The following is a 23,810-nucleotide window of genomic DNA, read 5'->3' as shown; positions in this document are numbered from 1 at the left end:
TATAGCCAAGTCTTGATTTGCTTCAGTCACTGTATTTGATCTTGCCCTTTGTAACTGCAATGTGGCTGTGAAGAGCATGGGCTCTGGGGAAAAGCTGCCCAGTTCAGACCTTCACTTTTTGCCAGTGAACAGCTGCGCAACTGTGAGCAAGTTGCTTAACCTCTCTAAGCTTCAAATCTCATCTGCAAAATGGGAAAAATAGTAGTGCCTGACTCTTAAGTTTTTTTGAGGTTTGAATGACACACAAAGTTCTTAAAATAGTGCATGGTAAATCCTCCAGAGCCAGTAGCTGCAATAGCAGCAACAGTATTTGTAGCAGTTAACAGTAGAAGTAAAATAGAAAGCTTGCCTCCTTTTGTTGACTGAGGTGACTTCTTAAATGGAAGCTCAAAGATCTGGGAAGAAAAAAAATTTTCCTGTTTCCTTATTCTCATATCAGGAGTGTGGAGAAGTCCAAATAAAATATTTTTGGCTAATCACAGCTGCAGATTGATCCACACCAACCATGAAGGGTGCTCAATCTGCTTTCTCACTCAGTTTAATTATGAAAATAACAGAAGCATAAGTAGAAGGTCTGCTTTAAAATTCCTTATAAAATATATACATATGAAAATTTATAAAATAGAAATAATCAAAGAATCACAAAAATCCCATTCCTTAATTCAACAGCCATTAAGTACCATGATGCCAGTACCATGCTAGGCCTTATGCTGGAAACTGAGGACAGAGTGGTGAATAAGACCAAATCTTTGTCCTGTGGAGCTTATGTTTTAGTGGGGAGATAAGCAATTCAAAGATTATCACTGGTAATATTTTTGGATACATCTTTGCTTTTTTATATGCATATATATCTATATATCACACAATTATCCCAACTTTGTAAATGTATGAAACATGTATATGTGTATGTGTGTTCATTCTATTTGTTAATCTGATTTTTTTTACATCCAAACAGTATATGATGAACTTCCTTCAGTAATAAAATACTCTTCTGAAAATATCTTTAATGATTGCATAATATTCCATTGTATGGATATACCAAACTTAGCTAACCAATTGTTTTATTGCACATTTAGCCTTTCATTATTACAGAAACTCTTCCAGGGACTCTATGTCTTTGGGTATATCCTTGATTTCTTCCTTAGTACTCGGTTCTAGTCATGGAATAGTACAGTGAAAGGTTATGCAAAATTTTAATATCCCTTATTGTTGTTTTGAGATGACAAAGTAAACAGATCTCCCATCTCCTACGTTATTGTAGTCATTTGGATATTGCAATTGCTGATTAAGAAAAGGAAGTCATAGCTTCCTTTCCAGTGCCTTTTGTATTTCATCATACCAACCAGAGCTATATAATTACCTAATTATTCTTTGGCAAAGTAAATCATTAATTTGTAGCACCTGAGCACTGTAGAAGCCTTAGAAATTGCAATTTTACCAAAATAGATTTTATAGATGCATAAATATAACATGAATAACATCCCTTCACCTATAAAATGGATATTATTCCCACCGAGAAAGGGAGAAAATCCAGACTTATTTTTCACAAATGTTTTCAGCCAATAATTCTCAAACAGTTGTGCTTTTGGAATGATCCATAATCATGGAATGAGGACTTTGAAGGTTAAAATTTAGTATGCCTTTTCCATAGGCATGAATCCTTTTTTTTTTCTTCATTTGCTGTTTTATAAATTAATCATATCTCTCCTGGTTTTATGATAGATAAGTAAAACCACAATAGATTATGGTTAAATTTTACATAAGAACATATCTTTTGGAATAGTTTTTACATATCAACTACTTTTTTTTTTTTTTTTAGATTTGGATCTTACAAAGAAGGACATAATTTTGAGAACAATCATCATTTTCATATGAGTACTCCCAAATACTTTTTATGAACTATTTAGAACAGGAATTCATTGACCACACAATCCTAAGGGAAATAAAAATATAATTAAAGATAAAAAGAAGAGATGAACTAAAGCGGGAAACTATACACAAAAAAACCCTTGATTTTGAAAAAATATGATATCTATGCAGTGGGAAATTCTATCAATTTATAACATATATTGCTAAATACAAGCATTTCTCCAAATTGTTTTTCTTAAATATTTGATAAAAAATAGAATGTGGGGTAACCTAAGAAAGTTTTACTATGAGAGAGAAAATAACAAAAATGTCTTACCTTTTTTTTTTTTTTTTATTAATTTATTTATTTATTTTTGGCTGTGTTGGGTCTTCGTTTCTGTGCGAGGGCCTTCTCTAGTTGCGGCGAGTGGGGGCCACTCTTCATCGCGGTGCGCAGGCCTCTCACTATCACGGCCTCTCTTCTTGTGGAGCACAGGCTCCAGACACGCAGGCTCAGTAGTTGTGGCTCACGGGCCCAGTTGCTCCGCGGCATGTGGGATCCTCCCAGACCAGGGCTCGAACCCGTGCTCCCTGCATTAGCAGGCAGATTCTCAACCACTGCGCCACCAGGGAAGCCCTGTCTTACCTTTTTAATGCTTAAAAATAGGAAATGGATTTTTTGACTAGCTGGAAGGATTACTTACAGAAATCAAGCAGCCTTACATCCCTCTTGGAACAAAGCAGGGAAAAAAAATGTTTAAAGATTAAGTCTAATTGTTAGAAGAATAATGTGTACATATAACTGTTGTTGACTCAGCAGCTGCAGCACGCCCATTGCCATCCTTCCCTGAGCTATGATAGCGTCGTGTCTCTTCTCCGGGTTTGCATCACTCCCTGGCTGTACAGGACACGCTCTGTTGATGTCTCCAGTCAGTCAGGCCACCAGCTGTCAGGGAACATACCTCGGCACACAGAGGGGTCCCACAGAGAGAATTTTCTTCCCTAGAGCCAAGCAGGTAAGTGATGGGGAGAATTCAGCCCAAAAGCATTATCTCCGTGAGGAATAGTGGTTTGAATGTTGTTCAGGGGGGCACACATTACATCTTGGAGCTAGAAGGGCCCTGAATGTTGTTTGATCTCTTGGGGCAGAGATAAAAATTCTAAGAGAATTTCCAAAGGTTTTATGTCACCATCTAAGGAGGTTCCTGGGATCTATTTAATAAAAACGTGTTGAGCACATCACCATATGCAAAACACGATGTCATACTGTGGTGGTTTTAAATATGTCCACAAGTGATTTGGCACTTCCTTCAAAAGGTGGGGCCTGACTGGTCTCTTTCTGAGTGTGGGCTAGACTTAGTGACTCACTTTTGATGAAGAGAATAATGTGAAAGAGGGGGCATGTGACTTCTAAGCTTGGGTTTTAAAAGATTGTGGCTTCTTCTGCCTCAGTCTCATCCTCTTGGATCTGAGAGAAGCCAGGTGCCACATCATGAGCCACCCTGTGGAAAGGTGGGGAGGGACTGAGGCCTCTTGCCAACAGCCATGGGTGTGAGCTACCTTAGATGCGGAACCTCCAGCCTCAGCCAAGCTTCAGATTGTACTTCAGCCCTAGCTCACATCTTGACTGCCACTCATGAGAGACCCAAGTCCAACCACCTGGCTTAGCTGCTCCTAAATCCTTAACAGATAATAACTGTTGTTTTAAGCCATCTGTGTTCAGATCTTCCTCAACTTATGATGGAGTTATGTCCTGAAAAACCCATGTAAATTGAAAATATTGTAAGTTGAAAATGCGTTTAATGCATCTAACCTACCAAACATCATAGCTTAGCCTAGCCAACCTACCTTAAAAGTGCTCAGAACACTTACATTAGCTACGGTTGTGCAAAATCATCTAACACAAAGCCTATTTTATAAAAAGTGCTGAAAATCTCATGTAATTTACTGAATACTGTACTGAAAGTGAAAAACAGAATGGTCATCTGGGTACAGAGTGGTTGTAAGTGTGGGTTACCCTGTGATCTTGTGGTTGACTGGGAGCTGCGGTTCACTGCCCTGCCCAGCATCACGAGAGACTATTTGTACTGCATATCACTAGCCCGGGAAAAGATCAAAATCCAAAATTCCAAGTGTGGTTTCTACTGAATGCATATTGCTTTCAAATCATCGTAAAGTCAAAAAATCCTTAGTGGAGCCATGGTAAGTCGGGGACCATCTGTATTTGGGTAATTTGCTCTGCATCAGTAGATAACTAACACAGCCCTTGAAACTATTCACATTTAGGGAACTCTGGGAACCTGGCAACAACAAACATATTTACTTAGCATCTATTATATCCATAGTACAGCACTGGGCATGTGATGGTGATAGGAGGTATCACTTAAGTGAAAAAGACACTGCCCTTTTCTCTGGATCCTCATCACCAAGTTTGGGAAACAAAAAGATGCAGAGACATCTTGAATGGTAACTATTGACTCTTGACTCTCTATTGAGCCAAGTGCTTTACCAACATTATCTCCTAACAACAATACTGCAAGGTCATGTAATCCAGATGACAACTGGGGTCACTTTACCTTTTAGCTCTGGATAAGATGGACAGAACCCCCATGCCACTCCCTCCAGAAGACAGTGTCCTCTCCCAAACTTCTGTCAGTTGTGGGAAGTTAAGGGGCAAGTGACATTTTTGTGGTCACCTCTCACACAGATCTCCTTCCACTGTCATAGTTCAGTTCATAGATGGTCTTGCGCTTGCATTTCTAACACTTTGATTATGCTGCAGTACAAGGAGAGGATGCACTTAATGCACCTAGCAGTGCCTGGCACTCAGCAGGTGCTCAGAATTTCCCAAAGTTCTGGGGAGGCAAATACACAGAGGCAAGGGCTGCTTCTGACTGTGCCAAGCCAACAGAGGTCTCTGTTCTTTCCTTGAGTTCCTCAAAACAAACCAAGTAAAGCAAAGCTACTCTCACCATGTGTTTTAGTGATAGCATAAGATTTAGAAAGACAGAAGGGTTTAAATTATAAAAACTCAAAACCTCTTCAAGTAGAATTAGATATTCCCTTGTTTTACAAATCTTTTGTCTCTTCCACATCATGAAGTTTAGGAATCTCCCTCTCATCTTCTCTGGTTCCCACAGCTCCCCCAAATTTCTGTTCATTTCTAATGCAAAGTGGATACTAGCTCTTTTTCTCAGTCTCTCGCTTGTTCATCAAGCGCTCAGGACCTTACTTTCCATCTCACATGGCTTATCTGAGGTGGAGATTTCAATACACCTCTCTCAGTAAATGACAGAGCAAGCAGAAAGTTTAAACAACACAATGAACTTAACCTAACTGACATGTATAGAACAATGAGTGTCCCAAGTAACTTCAAATTACTCATTCAAGTGTACATGGGACATTTACCAAAACTGACCATATGCTGGAGCAAAAAGCAAAATTTAACAAATGTCAATTATTGAATTAATACAGAGTATATTCTCTAATGACAATGAAACTAAGCTTAAATAACAAAAAGATAATGAGAAATCCCTAAATATTGGAAATTGGATAATAAATTTCTAAGTAGTCCATGAGTCAAAGAAGAGATCAACATAAAAATTAGAAAATATTTTGAACTAAATATTAATGAAAATATGACATCAAGAGAAATAGAACCAATAGGAGATATGTATCTATATATAGATATATATGCACACACATATATGGATATATATACATCTATATATCTATAGGCTGTATATATAGAACCAATAGGAGATGAATATATATGTACATATATATCTCTGTATCCATATATATCCACATGTGTATATATATATCCATCTCCTATTGGTTCTGTTTCTCTGTAGAGACAGGCTTGATATGATATCAAAACTGAAAAGAATGTTAAATGGAAAATCATAGGCCAATCTTGATCATGTACATAGATATAAAATTCCTAAGCAAAATATTGGTAAATCAAATCCAGCATTGTATAGAAAGATAATATATTATGACAAGTTAGGTTTATTCCAGGAATTCAAGGTTAGTTTAACACTTGAAAATAAACCAATGTAATTCAGAATGTAAAACCAGAAGTACCACAACAATGTATAAATGTAAAGATATATACAAAAAAGCATTTGATAAACTTAAATACCCATTTATTATTTAAAAAAAAAAGTCTTAGCAAACTAGAAATAGAAGAAAAGTTTCTTGATCCAATGAAGTGTATGTACAAAATCTTACAGTGACCAGAACAACAGTGAATTATTGAATGCTGTCTTTTTGAGATGGGGCATGAGGCATGAATGCCTGCTATGATCACTGTTTTTGATACCAGAGGTCCTAGCCAGTGCAATAAGGCTAGAAAGACAAATAAAGGGTATAAGAATTTAAAAAGAAAAATAAAATTGTCATTATTTCAGACTACATGATTGTTTTTGTGAGAAAAACCCATCAGAATCTACAGGTAAACTTTTAGAATTACTGGAAGCATAAATCAAGTGGAAAACACACACATTAGGATGAACTGGAAAGAACTAGCATTGAAAAGAACTGCAAGCCTGCTTCAAATCATCTAAGTCCTGTTCCTTAAAGTGTGGCCCATGGACCATCGGCACTGGATTAGTCTGGCTTCTCCAGAGAAACAGAACCAATAGGATATACGTATATAGGAAGACATGTATTATATGAAATTGACTCATGCAATTACGGAGGCTGAGAAGTCTTGCAATCTGCTGTCTGTAAGCTGGAGACCCAGCAAAGTTGGTGGTGTAATTCAGTCCAAGTCCCAAGGCCTGAACCAGGGAAGCCAATGGTGTAGATTCCAGACTGGGTCTGAAGGCCCGAGAACCGGGAGTGCTGAGAGCAGGAAAAGGTCAATGTCCCAGCTCAAGCAATCAAGCAGGAAAAAAAATGGTGAGTTCCTCCTTCCTCCACTTTTTGTTCTATTTAGGCCCTCAACGGATTGTATGATGACCACCCACACTGGGGAGGGCCATCTACTTTACTGAGTCCACGGATTCAAATGCTTATCTCATCCAGAAAACCCTCATAGGCACATCCAGAAATTATGTAATCTGGGTACCCTGTGGCCAGTCAACACTTAAAATTAACCATCATGCTGACATCACCTGGGTTTTCTTTTTAAATTGTGTAGTCTCAAGGCTTGCCCCAATTCGACTAAATCAGAATTTTCACTTTAACGAGATCCATAGGTGGTATGTGTGGACATTAAAGTTTGAGAAGCCCTGATTTTAGCTGTCCCCAAAATCTCAAGCCCTGAACTGAAATGAAGGTGATTCTGGATGGCTCGTGCCCCTAGACTCCTGGCCAAATAAGTAAATAACATAAAATAAAATACAATTAACAATCCTCTTATGAGGAAGATAATAGATCTCAAATCATTTTTGTAAATAATTCTTTCATATACAATGTCCAGTCCACAAACAAAGATGACAGAGCACACAAGGAGATAAGACACCCATAAACCACAATCAGCAGAAATAACAAGGGAAACAGACTGACTGAGGCTTTAGGTATGGGATTTATCAGATATAGACTATAAAACAACTATGCTTGCTGTGTTCAAGGGCCTAAAAGCCAAACTTGAACATTCCAGCAGGAAAATTACTCTTTTGTAAAACTATACAAAGTGACACAGCAGATTTGAAAAAAAAAAAAGAAAAATTCTAGAACTCTCAAAAATACCATAATTGAAATTAAGAATTCAGTGAACTGCTTTAACATCAGAATAGACAAATAGCTGAAGAATTGGAGGATAGGTCAGAAGACACTCAGGTCCACAGGTCGAACAGGGCTAGGGAATAGGTCCCAAGGAATAGGGGTAAGGGGAAAATTCAAAGGCATCTGTTTAATATTTGCAAAGACACTATCCTTGTTCTCCATATAAATAAACACATATTTAATAATCCCTTTATACCTTCATACAGTAGTGTGCTTTGTTCAAGTCAAAGTATACACCTTTCACTAGTTTTAACAAAGTTCACAGAGCCCTGGTATTATGTAATCCCCTTTAACCTGATGATGATTATTCCAATGCAAGTCCAGGAACTCAGACCACCTCTAACCAGCCCAGCCTTGCAGATGCTTGCTGTTGCCGAATCCTGGGGTAAAATAAAGGCCCTGATGTTTTGGGTGGGGTGAGGGTGTGGCTGACCACAGTTTCTCTGATTGCTGGGCCCTTCTGAGAAGACTCGCCTTGGAGTAGGAGGCTGATATCAGCCTGCTGTAAATTGCTAGGAGGGAAGGTTGCCATCCTGGGAATTAAGGAGACTGCTTTGGAGACTTTGATAATGTGGCTGCACTTGAAATGATTGGTAAACTGGTATAATCTGTCAAACCAGCAAAATACAGTATGTTCTTATCTCTCCTTTTAAGGTTTCTAAGGAAATCTATAGACCTAATTCCTCTTCAATTCCAGCTTACTTTGTAGAGAAGTAAGGTTTGCAGATTCCTTATGTTTGCACTGCTGCCTAGCAGAGTAAAACACTATATAAAAGTTTCTTTTTTTTTTTTAATTTGTTTTTTTGCAATAACAGAAACTCTCAAAACGTATCTTTATAAACATTTTCTAACATTTCTGGCAGTTTTCCACTTAGATTTTTTTTTTTTCTTTTAAAAACTGAGCTAGCAAGCAAGATATCAAATATGCTTCCCCCCGCCCCCAGATTCCTTTTAAATTTAAGATGAGAATACACTTGTTTCTTGAATACACCCTTAGTGGGACAGGTATTATGGATTGAATGTTTTTGTCTCCCCCAAATTCATATGTTGAAATCCTAACCCCCGATGTAATGGTATTAGGAGGTGGAGTCTTTAAGAGCTAATTAGGTCATGCAGGTGGAGCCCTCATGAATGGGATTAGTGCCCTTATAAGAAGAGACAAAAGAGCTTTCTTTCTCTCTGCCCTCCACCATGCGAGGATACAAGGAGAAAAAGGCCATCTGCAAATCAGGAAGAGGGCTCTCGCCAGACACTGGATCTGCTGGCACCTTCATCTTGTACTTCCCAGTCTCCAGAACTGTGAGAAACGTTTGTTGTTTAAGCCATTCAGTCCATGGTAATTTGTTATAGCATCATGAACTGACCAAGAGAACAGATCTGATAATCCAGTGAGTCTCAACCTGGGGTGGGGGTGGTCTGTAGATTGAAGAAGGCAGAGTTCCATGGGGGAAATGGAAACATCCAAATCTCTTCCCGTACTTTAAAGTGGACATATTCTTAACAGCCAATGTCTCCTCCATTCTGGAGACCAGGCTCTCCTTTCTTCCCTGCTTGCTCTCCAACCAATTTTCTACTTAGTGGAATCTGGCAATTCAGAGATGTGTCCTCTTGATGTCCATTCATTTCTCATTTGTTTTTTTGAATACTAGTACACTTTAAAAATGATCAGATGGATTCTGGGGACAATGGAAGAGACAAGAAAAAAGGAGAGTGCTGATCTGCTGTATTGTGGAGTGGTGAATTTATCTTATTTTATACAGTTGGGTCAGTAGTTATTTTGATTTCAGAGTATTTGGGAAGCATCTGATTATTTTAGCCATAGCTTCTTATGAGCTAATAATACAATCTCTCTCCCTCTTTCTCTCTTAGTTAGATCACTTTAATCCGTACCAAGAAGCTCTGAGTTAATGCCGTGAGCTGCCTTTGTTATGCGAGCAGCTAATAGGAGCAGAAACATAGTCAAGTAATTTCAGAGTAAAGACATTAAAGAAGACTCTAGAATGGGAACCACCTAGTCAAGCATTGATTGATAATGCAAATAACCAGACACCCTTAATAAACTATAGCTTTTCTCTGCACTCAATGTGTAGGCATAAGAGGCAATTCCTCGGAGAATATGCCCCTTTCAGAATCCTGAAATTCATAATCACAGGGCTGGAAGGGAACCTAGAGATCATGTAAATGAGCTCTCTTGTTTTGCAGACGACAAAATGAATTCAGAAGCTAGGTGCCTACACAAGGATGTAGCTGAATAACAGAAAAGCTGAAACAAGAACACAGTTTTCTTGACTCCCTGGTCCAGAATTCTACATTCCCTACAGTATTGCCTCATAAAATTTGGTGGGGTGGGTGGGTGGAAAACATTTCCAGGGTATATCATGAGGATCTGATACAGTCATGCTTCTACACCATAAAAACTGATGCTCCAAATTGAGTTATGTCTGTCTGTCTTACACACATCTCTAATCACAGATGGTGCCCCAGCCCTGGACTCACTCACCACCCTATAGGGACAGACGCTGACCCTCTACTTCTTCTCCTTCCTTTCCCCCTTCCCCAGGGCACCAGTATAGGGCCCGTATCTCCGGTGGAGGAGATTGCTTTCCGAACCACCTTTTTGACCTCATTTCTTCCCTTCACTTTGTTGACCCTGCTGTCAGCAGCTCCGTGGAAACTCTGCTTCTTCCCATTTTGTGAGATGCTCGGACCAAAGGGACCCCAAGCCCACTCGCTGGCTAACTTTGTCACTGATGCTTTGCCTGGCTGGCTGGTTGGCTGTTAGAGTTCTTCCCTTCCTCTCTTCCTCTCCCTCCCTCTTCTACTCCTCCAAGGTCATTCCCTTCCTAAGGAGGCAGGCCCTTGTCTTCGCTGGAGGCTGGAGGATAGAGACTCAAGATCTTTCTTGTCACCAAGGACATTCAGCTTCCTCTGCTCACAGCTGGGCTCCTTCTTTGAGGCAAATGTCCACCTCTGCCCCGCTTCAGATCCAGTGACTTATTTGAAGAATTAGGTCAATGCTCTCCAAATGTTTTGATGTACGCAGCCCTAACAGTAAAAAAAAAAAAAAAAAAAATGAGCATGCACTGTCAATATATTTACTTATAACTGACATACATGTACTACTATTAATCCATATGTTAAATATAAGTAAAGCTTAATTTATCTCCAATATTTTGGGGGTAAGAAGAAATATAAATTGTCACAAATTCTCTTTGTACATCCTCCTCCCCCCCTGCACACCCCAGAACTGCCGAATTGGGCAGTAGATTCTCTGGGAGCCACACATGGAATAAGTCTGGGTTCCGTAACAGTAATAACGATTGCTGCCACGTTTTGAGCCCTAACTGTGCATCAGGCATGATACCATGTCTTTACATAAAATGTTCCACTGAATTTTTGCAGGAGCTCCATGTGGTAGGCACTCTTGATTCTCATTTTATTGTTGAAGAACTGAGGCTCAGAGATGCTGAGCTTTGCCTACCGTTGCCACTAGCAAGAAGCAGGGCAGAATCAAAGCCAGGTCTCTTCTGACTTGAAGCACGTCTTAGTCACTGTGTTGTGCTGCTTCGGGGATGACAGCAAGCAGTTGAGGACTAAGAACTGTGCTGAGCCCTGGACACACACAGAGAACAGGGACGCAGCCTCTGCCCTGTAAGACTGCCATCCTACTGGGCTCTGATGTCCTGGGGGGCTCCCTAGATCTGACTGAAAAGGGTTTGATCAGGTTGAGTATATCTTCTGAGGCTTAAAAAAAAAAGTTCACAGCATGGAATTGTTGTAGGAATTTTTTTAAACCTTAAAATGTATAATTATGCAGTATTGTAGCACATTTGGAATTCTGTTGGCTCTGAGTCTTGGAATCCTATCATTTATAGCATTCTAAGTTTCAAACACTCAACTTATAAACTAACTTTTTAATAAATTAACTTTTCACAATTTTTTCAAGAGTTTGGATTTCCCAAACAACATACTTAAACAAAGTTATTATAGCATTTTAGAAAGATCAACAAGAAGCACTGATGAAATTTTCAGGTAATTAGAGTACCATGTTCTTTGAATATTCTGGTTAACTGAGATTACTGCTTCAAGATACTCTCAGGTGAATAGAGTCATAGGAAAAGAAATAATTTCCCCAAATTCCTTAATGAAATAAATAACTTAAAACCTGATGGCATATTCTTTCCCAGCTGGAGATAACATTAATATCCCTTACTCACAAAGCCCTGGAGCCCATCACAGTAAAGAACTAGAAGTTGAATGTATTTCTGTTCATTTCTACCACAGATTCCCGATGGCACGTGACTTTGCATCCCTAAACAGTAATGGCAAATGTCACAAAAATTAATCATTGTAAACACCTGTGTTCAGAGACTATCTGTTCTTTAATATTGACAAAACGTTGCTTTGTAGTCTGCAAGTCCTTTTGCATTTACAGTTTCTTTTTGATCATCATAGTCATCTTTTTTAGCTGATGTCCTAATTATCTATTATTGTGTAGTAAACATGTCTCATGATTTTGTGGTGTTGACCTAAAACAAATAGACTGCCAGATATTTCTCCAGCAAAGATGGGTTTATTCTGGATTAGCAGAGGATTGCAATTTGGTGTCTGTGGCCACGACAAGCCACGTGCAAGTCCCAATAAGGCACGGGAAGGAGACCACTTGTATAGAAGAGAAAAGGAACTTGGGAGGGCTACAGTAAACAAAGAGTCCAAGGCTGAGTCCTTGCCAGGAAAGAAGAGGAGTCTTTCTTCTTTCTTTGGGGCTCTGCTATCATCATGGGGTGTGACAGCTCTCCCTTCTGGTCTCCTGACTTTATTTAATTGAGGTTTGTTTATTAATTTTTTACAGTGGGTTAGAAATTTGGGCAGCACTCGGCGGGGCAATCCTTCTGTTCCATTTGGCATTGCCTGGGTCACTTGCTGGCATGTGGATGGTGGCGGGGCTGGACCAGAGGGTCCTAGCTGGCTTTACCCATGTGACTGTGTCTTGATGAGGAAGGCTGGAGAGGACTCAACTGAGTCCCTTAGCTGTCTTCTCTATGCTGTTGGGTAATTAGACTTTATATATGGTGGCTCAGGGCTCCCAAGTGAGTATTCCAGGAGGTAGAATATGGAAGCTTCCAGAAGACTAAGACGTAGGCTCAGATGGAACAGTCACTTCTGCCATATCCTATCCATCAAAGTAGTTGCTCAATTCAAGGACAGGACCAGGTCCCCACCTCTCAATAGGACAGGTATCGAAACGTATGTGACCGTCTTTAATCTGCCACAGCTAGATTTCAGGAGGTGTTCTTTGCATTTTCTAGATGAGGAAACTAATACTCAGGCTGATTGAGTTGACTTGCCCAGAAGGGCATATCTAGTAGGTGGGGAAGGTGAGACCCTGCCCAGGACTGCTGATTCCAAGGCCAGTATACCTATACTGCTGGAGACCTTGCTGGGCTCAAATAAATATTTTCTAAAGAACATAATATGCAACAGTGCTTCTTCTCCTCCTCCTCTTCCCCCCCTTCCCCCTCCCCCTCCCCCCTCCTTCTTCATCTGGCTTCTTAGCTTTTAAAATTTATTGGGGGAATTCAGGGCATTTGAGGGCCCAGACAAGCCCTTAAGTGTCTGTGTTTCTGATGGTACATGTGCCCAGTGGCTCTTTTTTCCCATTTGACCTGTTTTCTTCCTGAGGCAGGAATGAGGTAAGGGCAAGAGGGAAAAGGTGGAAGTTTTTCTGTAAGAAATGGGGGTCGGGATAATTCTATTTAGTAGCTCCAGATGCTGCCCTTAGCATTGGCTGCTGGTTCCATTACCTTCAGTTCTCAGCAAGCAAGGGGCTTCACCCATGCAAGAAGCACCATTTATTTAAGATTAATGTGGGTGGGAAATTAGTCAGGAAACAAATAGCTGGGGGACAAGGAAATAAGTATGAGCTATTTCATTGACCATTAAGAATCAGTCCTCTGGAATCTGGCTTTAAATCGAGACCTCGCTTAACAAAAGCCAGAGCATGCTTCACAGCAGTTTTCCTGTACAGTATAAATGGCTTTTTTGAAAAGCACCTCCCAGTACATGACATTTGCTCTATTGCTCAGATTTGGTCACAGGAAATCCTGGGGTTCTCTCTGGTAGAAGGCACTTTGTCTTTACTAATAAGCTATGCTTTCACTTTTCTTTATCTTAAAATGTCAAAAGATGCTTCTTTTCCTCTCTCAGTGAAGCAATGGCTATACTAACCCTCTCCTTTTTTTCTTATTATATAGCAGAGCCTATTGTTATATTATCCAATATTATTTTATATTATTAATTATGTAATATTTTATTTGTAATTATAATTATAATAACAGCCTATTGCTATGGCTACTATAGCCTACTGCTATAGTATCCTTTAGATTTTTTAAAAAATTTATTTATTCATTTTATTTAAATTTTTTTTTTTTTTTTTGGCTGCATTGTGTCTTTGCTTGCACCCAGGTTTTCTCTAGTTGCTGAGAGCGGGGGCTACTCTTTGTTGCAGTGCGCTGGCTTCTCTTGTTGCAGAGCACAGGCTCTAGGCGCGCGGGCTTCAATAGTTGTGGCACACAGGCTTCCGTAGTTGGGGCTCGCAGGGTCTAGAGCTCAGGCTCAGCAGTTGTGGCGCACGGGCTTAGTTGCTCCGCGGCATGTGGGATCTTCCCGGACCAGGGCTCGAACCCGTGTCCCCTGCATTGGCGGGCAGACTCTTAACCACTGTGCCACCAGGGAAGCCCTATCCTTTAGATTTAAATTTGTGCTCCAAGTCTTCGCAAATACCTCGTCTCTCCTCTTCCAAAGTGCTGGAATTTGTTTTATTTACTGAAAAGAAACCTGCCCTATTTTTTACCAGACAGCAAAAGCACTAAAGAAATCTACAAAAGCACTTTGGAAATCTACATCAGATCTAAGCAGGGAAAAATTCCCTTCCAAGTACTCCTGAATGTAACCATGCCAAACAGCATATTGCATACCCGTAGCCCAGGACTTCAAAGTAACAGCAAAATTAAAGTTCAATCAAAGCATCGTTCACTCGGAACATTTTTGCTTTGTGGATATCAAGTACCACATGTACTTGCAGTGGCTAGAATTTCCATAAAAGGAACAACAGGAGAGCTAGATTGCATTACCTAAAAGCACTGGTGGCTGTTATCACAAAGGGAAAAAAATTAAAGCAGAGGAAAGATGATAGGAGTAGAGTTAGCTGAAAATGAAAGGCAGAGTGCTTGAGCACTACCTGGGAATATTAGTGGGACCATGAGCTGTGCCCATCTGATGTGTGCCGTTATTATATCCTTTATCCACAATGTCTGAGGCTTGGGAAATTTCTGTGATTTATGAAGTGCCACCAAGCTTGCCTCTCTGGCAAGGAAAGCTACTGTGGCTCAGTTTAGTGCAGTGGTTTCCAAAATGGGATCTTTCGCTCCTGGGGTGCAGGAAAAATATTAATTAGAATTACTATTTTATTCCATAGTATTTTAGTGTTTTAAATCTTGATCTGGGGGTTATGTTTATAGCAATGCTATTGAAAGTGAGGGCCATCACAGGCAACATCACTATCACCTGGAAGCCTGTCAGAAATACAAATCCTTGGGTCCCATCTGAAAGCTACTGAATCTCTGCTGCTCTGGGGTTGGGACCCCATGGGCTGTGCTTGAACAAGCGCTCTAGGTGATTCTGATAACCACGAGACTTTGAAGAGCAAACTGGTTTTTAGTGTATATGTTTATAAATAAATACACATGGGAGATGCACTCAGACGTTTTTACTGATGGGATGCTCAAACAAAAATGCAGGAAGATGATGCAGTGATGGAAACCTGCTGACTCAAGGACATACTCTTCCCTTTTTTTCTATTTTGCTAATTAACCCTGGGATTGGGGGGAGGTATCATTTAGCCTCTTATTGTACTTTCTAGGTGAATTTAAACAAGTTACTTAATCACTCTGGAAAATGAGAATAAAGTGAGATGTTTTATCTCACAGGACTGTTGAGGAGAGTTAAGTAAGCTTGTGTATACCAGAAGCATGTAGTGAACCTTGAGCACAAAACAGATGCTTGGTTCCTCTTTTCCCATATAGCTGTGGATGCCACAGCATCAGCAGTGTAAGTTCTTCTGCCTGCTCTGGTAGATCTATTAGTCCCCAAACACATCTGTATATGTATGGAAGCTAAAAAAAAAATCTCTTACGGTCTACAGACTATAACCTTGTATATTACACTTTGTGACACCATGCCAATACAGACAGATGGAGAGGGCAGCAAATGAGTTTATTCAACATAGTTACCCTTTCCAAGAGTTGTATGTAATTTTCCATTGACATTCCAAGCTGCAAAGAATAGCAGTGTCAGTGATGCTGCAGACCGTAGCAGTTCAACATCATGCTGTTGTGAGGAACAGCTAGTAAAACCCATTTCTGATTATCCTCTAGAGCAAGTAGCCTCTGACTCAAGCTGTGCATGCTTCAGCCTGGCAGCCGGACACAGCTGAGTTAGCTTGTGGGAGATGATGAAAAGTATTAGCCAAAGGTTTTCTCTACGAGACCCGGGAAATGTGCCGAACCTTTTGTGTTCATAAGAATCACCTGGAGAGCTTGTGCAATTGGCACATTTCTGGGCCTCATCCCCAGAGATTTTTATTCTATCGGTATGAGGCGGGCCTAAGAATCTGTATTGTTAACAAGCTTCCCACGTGATTCTATTGCAAGTGGTCCACGCACAGGAGAATTTATGTGCCCTGAATCGCAGAGGTTTTAGAGCTGATTAGCACTTTAGAGCTCATTTGGTGTGATATTTCTTAACCTTTTTCCCTTCATGAAAGCCAAGACGATTGCCATTAAGATAAATGCATGACACTTTCTCATTAATATATTCACATTTGACAAAACCACAAAGGTTGGGAAAGACTAAAACATGCCACAACTGTTAGCAGCAGTAATTCACAGCAGACCGAGGCACTGATAAGACTGTGTTTTACTCAGTTCCCTACTATGGAATTTAACAGTACCTCTCAAGAAAACTTATCAAAATATGAGGGAGAGAGAAAAAGTGTTAATACAGAAATGACCTTGAATCTACTGCTGTTTTAGAAATAAGTCATTAGTAATCTTGAGTACTTTATCAGTAACAGATTTCCTGGTGATACAGATCACAACTGAGACACGCCCTTGTGGCAGGGTCTGCTAGTTGTCTCCTGATATTTCTTTTCCTCTGTGCTCTGTAAGAACCTCCAAATTTTAGCTGGGCACATGGACACTGAGGAAAAAATGGCTACATCTCCCAACCTCTCTTGCAGCTACGAATAATCATGGGCCTAAGTTTCTGACAATAGGATATAAGAGGAATTAGTGAGACTTCTAGGCAGTGTCCTTAAAGGCAGGGCATGCCTCTTCTCCTTTCTGTGGCTGGAATGGGAGGTGAAAGTTAAAGCAGCCGTCTTGGACTATAATGAGGAAAGTATGTGTTGAAGGTGGCAGAGGAAAGAACCAACTAGAGGGGAAGAAATAATCAAAGAAATAATAGAAAGAAAAATGTCCAAGGCTGAGAAAAGGTGGAATCTTCTGACTGAACATATCCTCCAAATCCTGAACAGGATGAAGGAGATGAAATCAATATCAAGAGGCACACGGGCACCATTTCAGAAATCACAGCCCTTGTTGCCACAGGATCCAGGGAGGTTTCAAATGGCTTAAGACTGTGGGATTGTGAGTTGTTGCTTCAGCACCTTGAATCTTGAAGTAACTGCCCCTATACTGTTTCCAAGGTATAGAGCAAGCAGTCGATGATTGTGTCTTAGTCGATGAGCCTCAAGAGGAAAATGCTCAGATCAAGATGATGGAGTAGGAAGAGCCTGGGCTCACCTCCTCCCACAGACACACCAAAACTCTCTCTTTCTGAGAATGACCTAAAGACTAGCAGGACAACTCTTCTACAATTAGGGATGTAAAGGAAAAACCACGTTGAAACCAGTAGGAGGGGCAGTGATCTAGCCAGAACCCACAGGTGACCCAAAAGCAGAAGGGGATATCCCAAACTCAGGGGTCCTTCCTGAGGAATGAGGGGTTCAAGCCCCACACTGGGTACCCCAGCCCTAGGGACCAGGATGATCAACCCCCTTAAAGGTTTTGAAAGCCAATGGCGCTCTATGACTGGGGAGCCAGGGGCTGTAGGAATCTGTGACTCCACTCTGAAATGGTCTCACACAAACTTACTTGCTCTGAGTCCCAGCCCAGAGGCAGCAGATTGAAAAATGCCTGGCATTCTATCTGGCCTGCCAAGAACCACCCCAGCACACACCCAGCCTGCACCAGATTCCTGCTCTAGGCCCCCAGCCCCCTGCCAAGGCGGCAGCCCTCACTGGGCCCCAGGAGAAGTCCCTGTCAGCACCAGGCTCTGGCTACAGCCCCACCCACCAAGGTGGTGACCCCCAACATGCCCCAGGAGAAGCCTTGTCCTGTGCCCACTTCAGGTCCAGCCCTCCCATCAAAGCCACTGGCACATGCAATCTGCATAGGGACGTTCCTACACAAGGACATGCCTTTAAGACTGGGAGAGGTAACTGTTTTGTCATAGAGACAAACACAGAAAGTCAAACAAAATGAGAAGACAGAGGAATACGTTTCAAATGAAAGAACAAGATAAAACCACAGGAAAAAACCCTAATGAAATGGAAAATGAGTAATTTACCTGATAAAGAGTTCAAAGCAACAGTCATAAAAATGCTCAACAAACTCCAGAGACAAATGGAGGAACACAGTGATAACTTCAACAAAGAATTACAAAATATAAAAAAGAACCAATCAGAGCTGAAGAATACAATAACTGAAATGAAAAATGCACTAGAGGGAACCAACAGCAGACTAGGTGATACAGAAGAATGCATAACACAGAATAGTGGAAATCACCCAATCAGAAGAGAAAAAAGTATTTAAAAAAACAAGGATAGTTTAAGGGACCTCTAGGACAACATCAAGCATACTAACATTCACATTATAGGAGTCTCAGAGGAGAAGAAAGAAAGAGGGTGGCAGAAAATGTATTTGATTAAATAATGACTAAAAAATTCCCAAACCTGTGGAAAGAAACAGATGTCCAGGTCCAGAAAGCACAGAGAGTCCCAAACAAATTGAGGCCAAAGAGGTCCACATCAGGACATATCATAATTAAAATGGCAAAAGTTAAAGAGAAAATTTTAAGGCAGCAAGAGAAAGGCAAAGAGTCACTTACAAGGGAACTCACATAAGATTTTTTCAGCAGAAACTTTTGTAGGCCAGAAGGGAGTAGCATGATATATTTAAAGTGCTGAAAGGAAAAAATCTACAACCAAGGATACTCTACCCAACAAGGTTATCATTCAGAACTGAAGGAGAGATAAAGAGTTTCCCAGGCCAGCAAACAAGAAAAGAGTCCATCACCACTAAACTGACCTTATAAAAAATGTTAAAGGGCCATCTTTAAGTGAAAAAGGAAAGGCCATAACAAGAAATAAGAAAATATATGAAGGAAAAATAAACTCACTGGTAAAGGCAAATTTATAGTAAAGGCAGTGGATCAACAACTTAAAAAGCTACTATAAAGGTTAAAAGTTGTAAAATTAACTAACTACGATAAATAGTTAAGAGAGACACAAAAAGATGTAAAATATGACATCAAAAATGTAAAATGGGGTGGGGGGTAGATGAAAAATATAGAGCTTTTAGAATGTCTTAAACAACTATCATCTTAAAACAAATTTACCTATCTACCTACCTATCTAGCTACCTATCTACCTATCTATCTATCTATCCATCTATCTATCTCATGGTAACAATAAACCAAAAACCTACAATAGATACACAAAAAGCAAAAGAGGAACCTAAACATAACACTAAAGAAAATCATCAAGCTACAAGGGAAGAGACCAAAAGAAGAAAAGAACAAAACCACAAAAACAAACAGAAGACAACTAACAAAATGGCATTAAGTATGTACCTATCAATAATCACTTTAAATGTAAATGTACTGAGTGCCCCAGTCAAAAGACAGAGTGGCTGAGTGGGTTAAAAAAACAAGACTCATCTATACATGGCCTACAAGAGACTCACTTCAGAGTGAAAGACACAGAGAGATTGAAAGTGAAGGGATGGAAAGATATTCCATGCAAACAGAAACTAAAAGAAAGCTGAGGTAGCAATACTCACATCAGACGAAATTGATTTTAAAACAAAGTCTAGGGCTTCCCTGGTGGCGCAGTGGTTGGGAGTCTGCCTGCCAATGCAGGGGACACGGGTTCGAGCCCTGGTCTGGGAAGATCCCACATGCCACGGAGCAGCTAGGCCCGTGAGCCACAATTGCTGAGCCTGCACGTCTGGAGCCTGTGCTCCGCAACAAGAGAGGCCGCTACAGTGAGGGGCCTGCGCACCGCGATGAAGAGTGGCCCCTGCTCGCCGCAACTAGAGAAAGCCCTCGCACAGAAACGAAGACCCAACACAGCCAAAAATAAATTAAAAAAAAAAAACCAACAAAAAAACAAAGTCTATAACAAAAGACAAAGAAGGGCACTGCAATAACGATAAAGGGGTCAATCCAAGAAGAGGGTGTAACACTCATAAACATATACACACCTAACACAGAAGCACCTAAATATATAAAGCAAATATTAACAGGCATGAAGGGAGAAACTGGCAGTAATACAATAATAGTAGGGGACTTTAATACCCCACTTACATCAATGGATAGATCATCCAGACAGAAAATCAATAAAGAAACACTGGCCTTAAATGACACATTAGATCAGATGGACTTAATACCTACAGAACTTTCCATCCCCAAAGAGTAGAATACACATTCTTTACAAATGCACATGGAATATTCTCCAGGATAGATCACATGCTAGGCCACAAAACAAACCTCAATAAATTTTAAAAAAAGAAAAAGAGGAAAATGTCAGAAACATTATACACTTAGATTCTAGGAATAGCATCACATACAGCAGAATGCAAAATAACAGTAAGGTAGATAAACAATCATTCATAGAGCAAAATAACTTTTATATCTGTACCTGCTGTTGAAGTCCCACAGAAAGTGCACCAGGGAAACTTACTGCTTATACAAGCTGAGTCTACTGCAATTGCAGAGCAAGGAAAACATAACCTCTTCTGGAGTCTCGGTAGGGTCTCCAAAGGGGGAAGTTAGGGAAGGGTACTTATAGAGTTTGGAGGGCTGGAATTAGTCATAGGGCAGTTTAGGTCAGGGATTGACAAAATTTGTAAATCTGGCAAGTTGCTAGAACTGTCCGTGGTCTTTGGAACACATAAATCCATGTGGAGTTATTGTTACTGTGGTCTTATATTGGGATATATGGGTCTAAATGAGCAGGTGTTAAAATAATTTGAATTTAGATAGTTGATGTTACACACTATATTCTGGCATAGTTAATCTATTTTGCAAACCACAATACAGGCTGTTTTTTGTTTTTTTGCAAACTGTGGTTTCCATTTCTTTTCTCACTGTAGTATCTCGCATAGTGCCCTCGTGGGCACTCAATAAATGTTTGGTTGAATGAATTAGTAAATTAATTATTAAAGGTAAATCAAGAACAAAACTAATGGTCCAAGTATCTACACACAAAAGCATCTGGCAGTGGTGCTTAATAAAAATGCAGATTCCTGGGGTCACCCCCCAGATAGTGTGATTAAGTAGGTCTGGATTTGGGGCTAGGTGATTCTGATGCAAGTGGTCCACAGATTTCACTTTTGAGAAACACTAGCATAGTGGCATGGTGATAAAGTGGGCTTGAGATGTTAACATGTGGAAGGAAATAAGACCTTATAGGTATCTTTGGGACTTGGTTAAATAGGATTGATAATTGAACTAAAGAAATCAAGAGTTATGTCCCCTTCAAAATAAGCCAGCTGATAGAAAAGGAAGCACAATGAACTGTATAAGTACATACTTACCTAAAACTCTATGCATTTTTTAATGAATAATAATCCTTTGATTTATTTACTACACATTTTTGTTACCCAGAGCTAACCTCTTTCAACTCCTTTTTATTTTTTCTATTTTATTTTTTCTTTTTTAACATCTTTATTGGAGTATAATTGCTTTACAAAGGTGTGTTAGTTTCTTCTTTATAACAAAGTGAATCAGCTATACATACATGTGTATCCCCATATCTCTTCCCTCTTGCGTCTCCCTCCCTCCCACCAAAATCTGTGGATTTTTATGTGATACACAGTGGTGAGCACTTAGTTGAGAAGTAAAGAAAAGAGAAATAGAAGCGATATTGTCATGGTAGAGCGTGTCAGATTACAGTGTCTTGACAGAGCTCTGTTACTAGGTTATTTCTTATTAATAATAAAATGCCTAAATTAGAATGCTTTTATTATGCTTTTCATTGAGGTGAAATTAACATTAAATTAAACATTTTAGAGTGAACGATTCAGTGGCATTCAGTTCATTCACAGTGTTGTGCAACCACCACCTCTCTCTAGTTCTGAAACATTTTCATCACCCAACAGTAAAACCATGTACCCATTAAGCAGTCATTCCCCAATCCCTCCGCCCGCCCCCGCCCCACCCCTCCCCAGCTCCTGGCAAATGCAGATCTACTCTGTCTCTATAGATTTACCTATTCTGGATGTTTTGCATAAATGGAATCATGCAATATGTGGCCTTTTTGTGTCTGGCTTCTTTCACTTAGCATAATGTTTCCAAGATTCATCCATGTGGTAGCAGGTATCAGTACTTCATTCCTTCTAATGGCTAAGAATATTCCACTGTATGCATATACCCCAATTTGTTTATTCATTCATCTGTCCATGGACATCTGGGTTGTTGTTCCCACATTTCTGCTACTGTGAATAGTGCTGCTGTTTGTGTACAAGTATACCTGCTTATTTTAGGTATATACGTAGGAGTGGAATTGTTGGTTCACGTGATAATTCTATGTTTAGACTTTTGAGGAACTGCCAAACTATTTCCTGCAATGGCTGTACCATTTTACACCTCCACCAGAAAAAGATGAGGGTTCCAATTTCCCCACATCATCACCCACAGTTTGTATTTATTTATTTTTTGCTACAGCCATCCTAGTGGATATAAAGTGATATATCATGGTGGCTTTGATTTGCATTTCCCTAATGACTAATGATGTGGAGCATCTTTTCATTCGCTTGTTGGTCATTTGTATATCTTATTTGGAAAAACGTCTATTCAAATTCTTTGCCCATTTTACAATTTGGTTGATTGCCTTTTTGTTGTTGAGTTATAAGAGTTTTTAAAAATATATTCTGGATACCAAGCTCTTATCAGATGTGTGATTCAAAAATCTCTCTCCCATTCTGTAGGCTGTATTGCTTTTTAAAAAATTAGTTGAATTGACTAACAGTTATCTTTATACTAACATAAATTTCACTCCCTTGTGTTCTGATGTGCTTTCTTGAGTGGAAGACCTAGTTAGGGCCATGTGAATACATATAAATGTCTGGTATATATTGCCTCGCTCCTAATCTTAATAAGTTTGTGGGAACAAGTTGCTCATGGGAACATATTTTTCAGGAGGATCATGGCCAAAAAAAAAAAAAAAGATTGAAAATTGCTTTTCTAGACCAAAGGTCCAGATTCAAGAATAGGATGATGTATTCCTGATTCCTGCATACCAAAAACTGGTTCAGAGGCGTGAAACAAAAGCAGGAGGGACACCAACTAACGTGACATATATGAAGTCTCCTCAGCCACACCGACCTTGCCGTTCCTCAACCCTTGGATCTTGAGACAGAGTGACGAAAAGCAAGATAATTCCGTGATCCTTATTCCCAACGTTGGCTCATTCAGCAACCTCCAAAGAACAGAGTGCAGCTCAAGCCATTAGAATTTGGCTTATTAAAAGGGGACATGAGTCTCACAAAGCCTCAAATACCAGCTTTTTATTTTTTATTTTTTAAACAAAACTAATAGCAGCAGCAGCAGCATGAGATGTAGCATGAAGCTGAAATTGTTCAGATCCTGGAGCTGGAAGGGAAGGATATGCACCAAAGAGTGATTGCCCTTAATTTAGGAATAATACAAAGACCAGTGGGAAAGCAGACTGTTCCTGGCTGATAAAACCTTGGAGGATTTCAAGTTTCCCGACACCTCTAGACAGGGCCCTAGCAAATATTAAGCGCAGAGTGAAAACCATCTTTAACATTCGGCTATAGACTTTCAGATCTGGACTGTGCTTCATCTTAAAGGTGTCCCACTGG

At 40.0% G+C, this 23,810-nt stretch overlaps 1 protein-coding gene across 1 annotated transcript in view; it reads left to right on the top strand.

Moving 5' to 3' along the window:
* CWH43 (cell wall biogenesis 43 C-terminal homolog) overlaps positions 1 to 23,504 on the top strand; it is a gene marked incomplete at its 5' end in the record, with an annotated part of 73,303 nt that extends 49,799 nt beyond the window's left edge. Inside the window, 2 exons of the mRNA XM_082389852.1 lie at positions 1,820 to 1,875; positions 2,669 to 23,504. Coding sequence (XP_082245978.1) covers positions 1,820 to 1,875 — 56 coding nt within the window. The 3' untranslated portion in view covers positions 2,669 to 23,504. The remainder of the gene's footprint in view (positions 1 to 1,819; positions 1,876 to 2,668) is intronic.
* Between the last annotated feature and the right edge of the window lie 306 nt (positions 23,505 to 23,810).

This window comes from Balaenoptera borealis (assembly GCF_965194805.1).
Source record: "Balaenoptera borealis genome assembly, chromosome: 4".
Classification (NCBI taxonomy): Eukaryota; Metazoa; Chordata; class Mammalia; order Artiodactyla; family Balaenopteridae; genus Balaenoptera; species Balaenoptera borealis.
This window is presented reverse-complemented; position numbering and strand designations above follow the sequence as displayed.